Source organism: Mastigoproctus giganteus, chromosome 10, assembly GCF_048544385.1.
Source record: "Mastigoproctus giganteus isolate SK-2022 chromosome 10, ASM4854438v1, whole genome shotgun sequence".
In the NCBI taxonomy this organism is placed as follows: Eukaryota; Metazoa; Arthropoda; class Arachnida; order Uropygi; family Thelyphonidae; genus Mastigoproctus; species Mastigoproctus giganteus.
In genome coordinates, this window is record NC_143584.1 from 93,855,942 (window position 1) to 93,869,893 (window position 13,952).

General features: G+C 33.7%; 1 protein-coding gene across 4 annotated transcripts in view; it reads right to left on the reverse strand.

Moving 5' to 3' along the window:
* The window catches only part of LOC150079162 (RNA binding protein fox-1 homolog 3-like), a 468,684-nt gene that overhangs the window by 184,920 nt on the left and 269,812 nt on the right, over positions 1-13,952 (reverse strand). For 3 of the 4 annotated variants that reach the window (XM_090383522.1, XM_090383521.1, XM_090383525.1), the window contains one exon: positions 11,794-11,886. The exons of the other annotated variant lie outside the window; for it this stretch is intronic. In XM_090383522.1, the coding sequence (XP_090239648.1) occupies positions 11,794-11,886 (93 nt within the window). The remainder of the gene's footprint in view (positions 1-11,793; positions 11,887-13,952) is intronic. 4 annotated transcript variants of the gene reach the window in all.

Consider the following 13,952-nt stretch of genomic DNA (forward strand, 5'->3'; position numbering starts at 1 on the left):
AGATATCACAAGACTGAACAAATTTTTCCTAAATGAGCCCCATACACATACCACAGATATAAAACACTTTCATTATCTGTTATTTTTTTATTTTTCACAAGGACTAAGGCTGTAAGGAATCAGCATACTGTATTGTATATATATTCCTGTTTATAAAAAATGACCAAAGTTTCGGTTTCCATTGGGGAGTAATGATGTAACATCTCCCAAGACCAAATAGCTCGGCTACAGCATGGGAGGGGGACCAATGAAAATGACCCCATCTTGATGGATATGAACCCGGGCATTTTCACATAGTGTAGAAGGACAGTGATTATAGCCAATGTGCTACCTGTGAGGATTTTCCATTATCTGCCTTCCTCGATAGACTTCTTGTAGTTAGCAATTCCTTAACACTTGAAGATGGAACACATATGAGGTGATTAACAACAAACTTGTTCAAACTGCTGCTGCTCACCTGAAGACTTAAATGCTGCATAATGAGCACTGAACCTTCTCCCTTACACTCTGTTGTGCCATTATACAAATTGATTTTTGCCTATATATTAGAGATTGCACTATTCTCGCCAGGAAGTGATGATGTTCTATTTACAAAAAAAATGACATAACCCACCATTAGCAGAAATGTGACCTTCCATTCCCAGTCTGCTGCAATACATTTTACCATTAGACACCCTATATTAAAAACATGAAAACATATCTGAAATAAAGATTTAAAAAAAAAAAAAAAAAAAAAAAAAGGAAAAAGAAAGAAAGAAAAAAACATTACAATGAACAAATACCAAATATCAAAGCCGATATGTGGTTAGAAATACTTCAAACATGGAAAATGGGGGGGGGGGGAATCTGGTGTGTTCAGAATTATCCAGTCACCAGAGAAAAAAATTGAAATTATGAGACAACTCATTTGTTACATCGTATCTTTTTTTTCCTACTATGAATTTTTATAATTGGTAAAATCATTTACCTGTGATATATAAATATATTACTTATGTTACATATTTCTAATTCACTTAGTACATACTAAGTAACAGGCCTTAATTAAAAATATTTCAAATTCACTTCTAAAACATCAGTGTATTAATAGGAAAGTTTCTATGATTTATACAGAATAGGTCAGAACTTAGTTCACTCTATAACCAAGGATTTTCCTCCACAACATAATTTGGTAATTCACACTAACAAATTTGCTGAAAAAAATGAGGAGATAATAAAACATGCTCATATCTGACATACTATTCTCAGACATGCACTAGAATAAGCAATAGTAGGAAGTTAATAAAACCCATTTACTGGATTTGCCACTGCTTTCAGATCACACTTAGGATGGAAATATGTAATTATTTGCAAAACTTTCAGTGATAACAAATTATTACTTTCTCAATAATGTACTTACGATAAGTCTATTGATAATTCTTTTTGATAAGTTCTAAAGTACACTAAATGTAGTGTAATTCATGTTCCTGCATATATTAATACGTACATGAATATATATATGAATCATTTATGTTCTGCAATTAAACAAATAATAGATAGAATTCTGAAGTGTATGTGTCCACATGCACGCACGTGAATTCATCTGCATTTCTTCATATTTCTTTATGTTTTAGGGTGAGCTGATTCCTAATATAACTTAGTTTTTGCATCAACTGTTTGCCCAGAAATGACAGTAAATATGCAATACTACTCTATCAGATTTATTAACAATGTTTATCTTCTGTTCAGAATAGAATACTAAACTTTGCTACAAGTAAACAGTAAGCTAAAAAATATCACAAATTTAAAAGTAGAAACCCTCCTCAGGGTAATCTAAAAAAATTTCCTTCATATTGTATATCTTTTGCAGTCAGTATGCACCACAAACCATGCATCAGATATAGCCACTCACCATCTTAATCCAACCCCCCCCCCCAATTTCCTTCTAGAATTTCCTCCATTCTCTACACTAACACTGCCCAAAGTTGATAAGAAAAAATCCAGGCGAGAGTGCAAGTAATGGAGCTTTCTCCATTATAAATTTCAACCAAATTGTGAACAATTCTTTGTAATCTTCACTCTTACTGTTACCAAGAATGCTATTCATACAAAGTAAAATAACTTCCAAGTATTTCATTTGGTATCAGTAATTTTGTCTTCCAGTTATTGCGATGCTATCATTTGCTTAGCTTGTGACCAACGAACATATTAACTTTCATTAATGCATCACATAATTTTGGGAACAGATTGTACATGCCTGAAGATGTCACCTTGAGGATCCAGTGTATCAACAACTTGTTTATCCAGCCCTAACTTGATATGGAATGGTGGAAGAAAGATTTTGTTCTTTGGGAACGAAGAGATTGTTTACTGCAATGCATTTACTAGACTGCAACTCAATTCTGGCAAGCCATTCTCTTCTCTTGCACTGCTAATCTACTGCCCTGCAGTGGTTGGGGGGGGGGAGGAAATTAACAAAAATACCTCATACAAGAATTCCAACATTTTATAAGCTGGTGAAACCACCTGGAATGTTATGAAAAGACACACTCTTTGGGATTCTGATTAATACTGATTTTTTCATAAACATAAATCAAATAAAATCAAACAACAGTATGAGGACTCTACAACTGTAAAAATGTAGATAAGAGATATGACTTTTTTCTGCATTTGGAAGTCTTGAAACTAGGAACCAGCAGATTCTGTTTTTATCAGAAACTCTGCATTGAATTTGGTTAGACACGAGAACTTTAAAGTCATCATGCAATTCTGAGAATTCTTCTGTTGAGGGTGGATTGGGAAAACTGGAAGGTCTTCATTGCATGAGACCAGAGCAATAGAGGATAGTATGCTGGTGTATATACTACAGCTTTTTGATCTGCAGACTTTTTAATTTAGACATATCCACTATACAAAAGTAGCAATCCTCATGATAGCTTTTTTGGATTCTCTCCATATTCGAGGTACAGCAAAAGGCACATACACTTATGACTTACATAAAACTACCCATCTAATGCTAACCTGCACCACTACCACAGCAGAAATAAGATGCTCCCAACTTGTGTCGACCACTACAGTCATTCCAAAATAGGCTTTATATGCACTACAAAACTTGGAGCAACCAACAGTGTTATGCTTGTTTGTTATTTGGTTTTTAGGAGCATTAGCAACTAAGGCCATATTGCTCCGGGATATGCGGTGGTCATTCCCTGACCTTTCCGCATCCTCCGTATTTGGTGGTCACGGGCTCGAACCCCAGTCTAATCAAGAAGCGTGTGCTATGCACTGCTGCTCCTGCCCACCCGGCTACGGAGGCACCACAGTGTTATGCTGCACTTGCTTCAGACCTATATAATATCCATAAACATAAAACAAGTCTGGCGATAACTTAAAAATTCTTTGGTAGTCATAGCAAATGGCAAAAAAAAAAAAAAGTTATTATATGAACATTACATGCTCTTACATATTACAGCACTGGTACACAGTTATAGAATATACATAAATGTTGCAAAAACACAAAACTGCAGTAAAATACATACAAGAAACAGTTAAGTAAATACAATTTATTGTTATTTAACAGTACACAGAAAATCCAATGAATGAGTAAAATATGTAAAGTATTTTGCAATAAAAAATGAATGATAAAACAAAAAAAGTTTATATTTTGAAAAGAAAATTAACGAAGTTTTAAGACATACTGCTGCTCACAAAGGGGGCTGATTATTGTAGCGAACATTATCTATATCTTTGCAACTATTTTAAAATAGTACACTGAGGAGCTATAGGAATGGGTGTGTATAAAGGACAAATGCAACCATAGAGATCATAGAATATGATCCTTTAGGATAAAGGTTACATTTAATAATAAATTGACTAATGGTAGAATTAATAATGCTAATCATATTCTATGATCTCTATGATCAGCTTAATTATTCTGATTAAAAATTTATGGAAATCAAAAGTTTTGGCCAAACAGTTTATAATAATAATACCATAAGTGGGACAGACCAGGTTGCCATAACTGACATTCAGTCCCCTACTGAAGCACTACCAAAAAGAAAGCAATGTTTGTGTATTCTGCCATTTCTTAAAGTGTGTTCATGAGGTGATTCACAAGTTTTGCAAGTTGTAAAACCAAGAATAATTCACTGGGAGAAACCTCTATTCCTCTCCACCTAAGATTAGCTAACTACAGCCTCAAGTGATGAGGGCTTTAGAAATTCCTCCAGCTGTCAAAAGAACTGAATTCAACCTCCAGAAACAAGTCACAGATGGCAGAGTATTGTGTGGACTATGTGAATACAAAAGACAGGTTTACAGTGATCAATTATAATGATTATTATTATTTTTTTAACACTACATCTAGAATTAGTGTTGAGAACAGGACATTATGCTGTTATTCATAATGAATTAATTAAATGTGAATAACACAAATTAAACCAGATAGATTATCATTATCTAGTGAATTTTAACCATGCAAAAAGTATGACAACAGGTAAGATGAACTCAAACACAACAAAACTACTTGATAATTAGTGGAATTTCTGGATTCCATATTGAATCCTATTCTCAAACCTAATCAGGAAACATCTGGCTGTTACTACATGCACAGAATGGTAGTCTTCTACTTTGTACAATTAATAACAGCCACCAAATTGTTTTAGTATTAGTACGACAAATTATGCAAGGAAGCAAGCTTATACATAATCAGTCAAAAATAAACAAAAAAATTTCTCACAGCACCTGCCTACACTCTAATAATTTGTCTAATTTATACTTAAATTTATTCAAACTACCTACTTCCACAAACAACAGACAGTAGTCTGTTCCAACAACCAAACAACCACTAGTTGAAATCAAATTTCCACACATCTATCCTTTCTCAGTTTAAATTTAGCAAGGGTAATAAAGCCATCAGCATTCAGCTTTCCTCAATCAATTTAAAGCCTTAAACATCTCAATCAGATTTCCTTGCAGGTGCCTAATTTCCAGATGCTGTAATTTGTAGAACTGAAGTCTTTCTTTTTTGGTAAGAATTACCCTTTTGTTTCACTCACCAATCTTGTTGGTCTTGTCTGCACCCGTTCTAAAAGATCCACACTATTCTTAAAATGAGGGTTTACTACTGCCTTATACAGAGGATAATTACTTCTTTATCCCAGCTGCCAAAATTTCAGTATTTCATTGACAACCCCCCCCCCTCCCATTCCTATAAGCTGTTCCAGCAGCTAGCCTGCACTGCTCAGAGAACTTCATGTCTGACAGCACAAATACCCCTGGATCTTTTTCATTCTCTACTACCTTGAGTGTGGTACTTCACTTGGCACTTCTCAGCCCATCTGCCTAATTTTTCTAGATCTTGTTGTAGTTGCATACCCTGATGGCTATCATTAACCACCCATCCAACCTTTGATTCATGTGAAACCTTGCGACTTCAAGCCTAATCAGGAAATCATGACAAAAACTTTCAACATCGATCCTCAATCAGGACATACCGTCCCTTAATATGCCTTCCTCAATATTTTTAATGGGCCCAGCAATGAGCCCTCAAGACTTCGCTAATAACATTACTCCAAGATGTGCAGTGCATTATTAATGACAACTGTCTTCTTCTATTGTTTGTGTTGTTGTTTGTTATTTGGTTTTTAGGAGCATTAGCAACTATGACCATATTGCTCCGGGAATATGCAGTGGCCATCCTCCGTATTTGGTGGTGACGGGCTTGAACCCTGGTCTAATCAAGAAGCGTGTGCTACGCACTGCTGCTCCTTCCCAGCTGGCTACGGAGGCGCCAATCTTCTTCTACTGAACCATCCCTTTGCAGTATATTGTCTCTAATGCCACACTGCTCCAATTTGTACAGCAGTCTTTCATGTGAATAATATCAAAAGCTTTTCTGAAATATATGTATACAATATCAAAATTATTATTTTTTGCATCCATTCCTTTGTTACTGCATAATAGTTTCCCAGCGGATTTGTCAGACAAGATCATTCTTTAAGAAATCCCTGCACTGCTGTATTCTTGTCTAGATGGTTCTGCATTATTTCTTTAAACAGTGTCTCCATTATTTTCTCTGGAACAGAAGTCAAGCTTACAGGTCTGTAATTACTCATTTCTACCTTTGATCCCAGAAATTTCTCTAGAATTTGTGGCACCTGAGGCAAAACATTGTTATGGCACCTAATTCATATCATATTTTAACATGCTTATATATGCAGTAGTGCATCTAGCAGTGCCTATTTTAGGTGGTATTGGAAAGTAGGAAAACTACTATTTTAATATTATTGTGAGGTCAGTAAGATTATGAGGATGACCAGGAACATTGTCAAAAAAAGAAGAAGAAAAAGAATCTTGAATGGCAGTTTTTCCTCTTTCAGTAAAACTTCATTTCCTGTTCAAGTTGGGGCAGAAAAAAATCGATGAAAATGTCAACATAATCCAGGCTTTCCTGTTCTAGAATGTAGATGCTAAATAACAGGCAAATAATCTTTTTGTGCAGCTCTTCTATTCTTCAGGATAAACAATTAATAATAATTAAGTGGTAAATGATTAATGGCTTGATCTTGAAACTCCTTGATGCATTTCCACCTAGGTGTGTAGTCCTCTGCTGCTTTAAAACTTCTCTTTTATATTTAGTAAAAACTGAATAGCAGGTACTGAATTTTCCCAATCTTTGTATTCTCTTTAAGGATTTCCCATCAAGGTAATCAGGTTTGAACATTATTTCAGATTGTATAAGTTGCTCCTCAAGTTTTATGAATTTGCATGTTTAGAAAATTCTAGTGCAATGTAGCAAGCATGGAAATGATCATTTATCATTTAAAGAAGTACACAGAAGCAATGTCCAGGAACAGAAAACTTCAAAAAAAAATTCAGAATAATCTTAATGACAAATTTCTTGCAGAAGAATTATAATTTTTCAGTAGTGTCCTATAATTGGAACCTTTACTACTAAATTGCCAATCAGAAAATCCTTTGCTTTCCATTCTGTGCAGAGATCTTATAACATGCTACAAAGCATCATAAAGTAATTTTTAAAGCAAGATCTTATACTTGACCTTTGCTTCTCAGAGCGAGGGTAGTATGGTCTTTTTCTCTCGGAAACTCGGGTTTTTCGTTCACCAAAAAGAAAATCACCACAGAACACAATTTAGAGACAGTATAAAAAACAAAATCTCCTCCAAAGCTTATAGTTGTGACACCCTGATTCAACTCATGGACCACAGCATCACTGCAATCTTCAGAGTCCACTATCTTCACTTAACCTTTACCAAACTTCAAAACCTAGTAAACCAATAGATACTGATGGAAAATCAAGCCAAAAAAAAAGTCTTCTGGCAGAGTTTCAACATTAAAATGGCCACTGGTGGTTCCTGATCATAAGTCACATGAACATGCACGAATGGCATGGTGAAAAGATCTGGCCTGCAGTCATCAAGGAGTTAAGGGGTTCTGGTGCTCAGCAATATGTGCTGTTTAAATGATCGAATTAGAGAAATTCGATCATTTAAACAGCACATATTGCTCAATTTCAGGAAGCTGCTAGTCTATGACCTCACTTGCAACTTACAAATGAAAATCTCATGGCAATGAGGAGGAGTGAACAGTAGGAGGAAAGATTTCCATAGTTCTAATGAAGAAGAACCTAGAACTCTTTCAATAAAGGACTTTAGCAGCAATCCTTGATTTTAAAAAAATCCAGATTGACACAGCTCTAGAGAGACAGATTGTGTTTTTCTCAATGTGAATTGAGAAAAAGTAACTCATTCCTTCATTTGTGCAGTTCCTAAAGAAACCCCCAGTTTCTGCCTCATTCTGAACCTTCAGCACCAAGTGGGCCTGCCAGTGGCTATGTGGAATAATTTCCAGCCCAATTCTAGATAAAATTTCTTTATTTTAAAATTTTATGCTGTTTTTTTTTTAAAAATAGATTTACTATTTTTTACAATTAATTATTATTATTAATTTATTTGAAAATTATGCATAAATACTAGTTATAAACAAGCACCACCTCAAAAAACTAACATGTATAATTTATCCCATACTGAGCAGAAACTTTTGATTTACACCAACCCTAGGAATACATCTATTATGGTGTAAGCTCAGCATCATATAAATATAACTTTTTGTTTTAATTGCCTTATTAGTTTAGGAGTGAATAAAAAAAAGTTTCATATTATTTAATCTTTCCATATTATACCCCATATTCATTCACACTGACTTTTGAATAATGGAGAGCCATTTGAAGAGTTTTATGCAACAGATGTGTCAACAGTTTATTGTATTTCCTTTAATTTTCTTCATTTTGATTTCTATTTCCTTCATGTAATGTCATTAACTACCTTTCCTATTAATACAGTAGTGCTCAGAAGTGAGTTAGATTAAAAAAAAAAAAAAAAAGCAGTCTCCAACCAACTTTTAATTATATTTACAACTGATGATAAATTATAAATGTATTTATTATGTATACTAAACAGAGAAATGAAAATCTTATCATAAGTAACACTTATGTGATCAACAATAGAAAAAAATTATTTAATTATAAACTTGGTAAATTATGATCACTATAATGGAAAGGAATACATTCATAACATCATTTGCACTTGATTTATCTACAGTTTAAAAATGTTGGCTATCCCTGTTCCTCTCTCCTCTCCTCTCCTCTCCTCAATCCCTTTCAAACAGAAAAATGGTTGCAACCAGCTTCTGTAGAGTGGTTTTAGTGAAGAGAAGAGAAGGAACAGGAGATGAAAGAGGGTAGCATTCTCCTCAGTCAGCTAGACTGTGATTACAAAAATAAAAGACTCTGGGATGATTCCATAAGGTAAACTCACAATTTTTTATTCCATACAATTTAATCTCATTTAAGAAGTCTAACAGTTCAAAAAACATTAGCCATTAGACTGAATATATGAGGGGATATTGATAAGATTTAAGCATATTACAGTTCTAGTTGTAATTTATAATAAAAACAACACAAATTCCAGAATTTCAAAATAATAAATGCAGAGCTATCACATAAAACAATATTTCTATAACAATATTTTTATATATCTTCAAAAGATACATGATAAACTACCAAAATATTTACTCTACAGTGGGTGTGCTTTTGCATGCTGTCAATATCTCCCCCCCCACCACCATTAAATTTAAACATCACACCTTGTTATGTTATGAATTATGTTAGTATGAATTTTAATAACTTTTAATGTTTTCAATTTTGAATTGCATTATCAAATACAATGGAAGCTGCTTATTGTGATTACTTTGAGACTCAGCTAAAGTGATCGTAAACCAAAAGAACAAGAATGCAGCTGTTCAGTGTTGTTTATTGATGCAGTGTAGAAATGTGTACATAAAAAGATGGAAGTGAACAGAACATCAAAATCAAGCAATATAAAATTCTTTAATTTGACTGTCCCTTCTTTCTTCAAGAAAGCTGTCAACAAAAATAAATCTCATATTTCTGGAAATCCATACAACCATTAAAAACAAATAAAAAAAATATTATAATCAAGAATTAGAAAAAGGTTAATTCCCCATAGTAAAACAGTCAGATTACTAGGAGTACGGATACAGTACTTTCATTCATGGAGTAACAACACCAACAACCATACAAGCTGTGCGAAGCAACAGCAGTAACTAAGGTAACATGTCAAAGTTCAAGAATAAAGCAGGATGTTATGTAATCACTTCTACTGCAATAAGACAAAAGTGATAACATAAACAAAAGAGCTGAATACTATATACAGCGTTTTTTCTATGTATTCATATACATTTGATTGGGACATCATAAAAGTAGTAACATTATGCGAATGATAACATTATCCATGATCACAATAAATGGTGTGCACTGCATTTTTTACCTGGAAAGTATAGTTATTAAAATCTGTGCTAGGGTACAAAATGCAGTGTGTGTGTGTGTGTGTGTGTGTGTGTGTGTGTGATTTTCCTGCAGAGAACATAATTTTAACTAATTTCTTTCCTTCTCCTCCCCCAAAATACTGAGTGCTGCATACAATCCAACAGTATACCCACTGATGTCTGACAAAATGTGTCACCAAACACGGACACTGATAAAAGCATTCCATATCCTGAAGTGAAACAAAAATTCCAAAGTATTCGAATGGTCCTCTGGAAAGCTACTGACATAGCCTTACTGGGATAATACAAGAATAAGCATAATAAGACTACGTAATAAAAAGACAAATCTATTACTATGGATATATATGCTCTTAATTGGTTCATCTACGGAAAATAAATTGAAATAAAAAAGAAGAGAAATTCAGTAAAGGTATAATAATTCGTCAAAAACAATACAAAAGGTTTACACAAAAGTAGAAAGTGAAAAGAAATAGATTTTATGTTGACACAATAACTGGTCTATTCACAGAGACTAGGCCCCTTGCACTATCATCTTTTCCCACAACTGCAGCAAAAGAAAGCTGAATTGCAGAACAAGATTCTGATTTTTTTTTTTTCTTTTTTTGGATAGCCTAAAAAGTTGAAGGAAGGATGAAAGAAAAATGACTTGGTCTTTGGGAAGACAATTTTGCACAAATGTACAGTTTCAGTGACTCAGCACAATTTCTTTGTAGGGAAGGGCTCACTGCTTATCAATACCCCCATCAATATATATTACAATGTAAATATTTATAATTTAACCTTAATATCTATACCTTAAAAAAAAAACTTAGGTAGAAATGCCAAATGACACAAAGTTTCAATGAGATCGATTAAAGGTCTACTAAGGGCAGTGAATGTGCATTTAAAGTTAAAATGATATGAGTCTGAATGAAAAATTCAAAGTATTAAGTGCTTGTAATTTTATTTGGAAGTCTTATAAAAATAAGGGGAAAAAGTATCAATGGGCTAAAATTTGCTTTGTTCAAAAGAGAAAAATTTAATCTTTCAAAAAAGCCAATATTTTGTAACAGTAAGAAAGAAATATTTAAAAGGAATAGCTGCCACTGGTACAAGTGTATGTAGCAAATGGAATCTTTTTACAAAGATATAAAAAAGGAAACATTCAGAATTAATTTTCCCTTCATGTGCTATTATGTTAACTTTGTTTGCCTTTCTAAGTAATTATTCTTCAAGGTCATTTTATAAACAAGTAGTGTAAGCTATTTTTTTTTTTTTTTTTTTTGTTTTTTGTCTCCATCCTTACCTGTCCCCTAATACTTGCATCAAATTACTTTTGTTTTGCAATGTTTGAAATGCTGACTCTAATTTCTATGGGGAAATAAAAATAAACACATTGAGGGTTTTGTTTTTTTGATTTAGTTACTTATACCAGTCTTATATCTACTTAAACAGAGCATATTAAGTGCTTGCAGCAGAAGAAATGTCAATCCAGTGTCCAAAAGCACCACAACGTGCGCAGATGTACAAGCAGTGTTCAAAAAAGTGGCAGTAAACATTTCCAGCTATAAAAAAAAAACAATCTCATATTCAAAACACACACTCCATCTAGATGCAAACAACTAACTGATGGCTGACTTACATCAAGCCAACAACAAAATAAAGTGTATAATTCATAACCAACAAAATAAAACAGACAATCTGGTGCAAAATCATATTTAAATAAATCTGCTTCAAAGAAACTCAGCCAGGGTAGTAGTCATACTGGCATTTTTTAATAACAGTAAGGCCCAATACCATTCCTTCATTCAGTCAGACTGATGTAATGGGCATTTGCAAAGGAAAAACAGAACACTAGAATACTTAGGATGGACATTTCTTTGCTGGTTCAGACTACTATTATTAGCTTTAAATAAGTGAGTGCTATCACAAAGGTAAATATTCATGCACCTCTATTTTGCGTCCCTCAACCACCGTGCCGTTCAATTGCTCTCGTGCGCGATCAGCATCCACGCTATTTGCGAAAGTTACAAAACCGAATCCCTGCATGCAATGAGACAAACAAGAAAACATGCATTAAGATCCGTGCACCAGAACAGAACTTGGCCTGCAAAGAACAAGTACAGAGAAATTTAATTTATCAGTGAAGACAAAGGCATGAGCTCAGTCAGTCAGTACCAGTGTCATAAGCCCTCATGCAATACAGACCTGCACGGGCATTTCTAATTAATGTGAAAAAAGAGTTGAAAATTTAGATCTACTAATCTTTAAGGCAGGGAATTACAAAGGATTGTTTCAATTTTACTTTTCAATGGTCCAGCTGAACCCAAGCACTAGTCCCAGGTGAGCTGCACCAATAAGAGCAGAAGATGGGAAGGAATAAGTCAGTAACAGCTTTCAACTTTTATTACCTTCCCACTCCTGCTCCATTCACCCCACAGCTTCATGCTATCATGCTTCAAGAAGCTAAGTGGGAAACTTGAATACAGTGTAAAACATCACAAGGGATGTGACAGTTAGCAACAAGCACAGATGTGTGTAATGCAAGCTTTAGCTTACTTCACAATTTATATACATATATAAAAATAAAAAAAAAAGAAAGATAATATTTCAAAACTTTACATCAGCAATAAAAGTAACAGTGCAAAACTTACTTTTTCAAAAATAAACCAAACACAGAAGGTTTCAATTATTTCTTAAAATTATATTCTTGCAAAAAAAACAAACATACAATAAAACTTATTTTAAGTTAGAAATTGATCATTTTAAAAGAGCACAACATAAGAAACATATATTTAAAACATATCAAAATATATAATAGCAGCAGACATATATTATTTCCATAATGAAGTAGACAGTAGAAGCCCTCTTAACTAACCTCCTCCTAGCAGATTCATCTCTTCCCTCTTTAAAATATACTATCTGATGGCTACGGGCACACTACTGTGCCCGTAGCCCGGTTTATTTCACAAGGGTAATTAAGTCCCACTCCACTTTAAAGAAACTAAAATTACCAATAGTAGACAATGCATTATGGCTATGGTTTATGTAAAAAAAAAACACCACATGGAACTCCAATCAGCAGACCCATAAAAGCAGCATCAAAGAAAAGAGGCCTAGGCCATAAATCTGAAAGCACAGACTGAAAGCACAGAGAGTTTACAGCAAACGATGGATTTCTCAGAGATTAGGAAAATTGTCATGGTATTCATGTACTGAGTATTAATAAGAAGAGATTATCTGCTGATCAGTCACTTGCTCAAAGTTATGGCAGAGTTAAGGTATTTATCAACAGAGAAAAATGTACTGGGGAACAATAGATTTTTCTCTGTTGAAGAAAAATTGAAAAGAAAAAAAAAAAGAGCTGCAGCATCAGGATACAAAAAAATTCAAGAGAGTGAGAGAGGAAGGGGAAGAGAATCACAGTAGTGCAACTGGAACTCACAAATTGTGACCTTCACTGTTGATAAATTAACTAATTCTAAAGCTTTTAAAAAATTCTTCTTCTTAACCAGTTTTTTACTCACAAAAATCAGCATGTGTGGACTCTATATTATCTAAAGAATGGTTTTTTTCACAGATCTGTACCTTCTGTAAAGAAGCATTTGAAGAAAATAAATGTACCAAAAAAAAAGGCTATTCTTTTCCTGAATAACACTCCTTCACATCCCAATTGTGAGAAACTTAAAGAAGGGAACATAAAGGGCACGTATCCAATGAATACAATACTTTTGATCCAGCTTGTGGATTAAGCGTTCTAGACTGTCTGATGAGACAATATAGGCAAAAAATTGAGTTCAATTTTCAAAAAAATACAGGCAAATGTAGGCCTTGCAGAATTGTAAAAGTCATCAACATCAAAGATGCATTTACAATACAGCACTAGCATGGAACAAAATTCTAAAGTCAACATTTACTAAATCTGAAGAATACTTTGGACCAAGGTTAGCAAAACTAATGAAAATTGTGAACTACAAAAAGACAATGAATAAACATAGTTTAGTAACTGATTTTGGGAAAATTTAAGGTTCCTAAAGATTTAGAACAAGAAAACAAACAACTATGAATTCCGTAATGTTTTCCAACAAGTCTGGATGAGCAAGAAATCA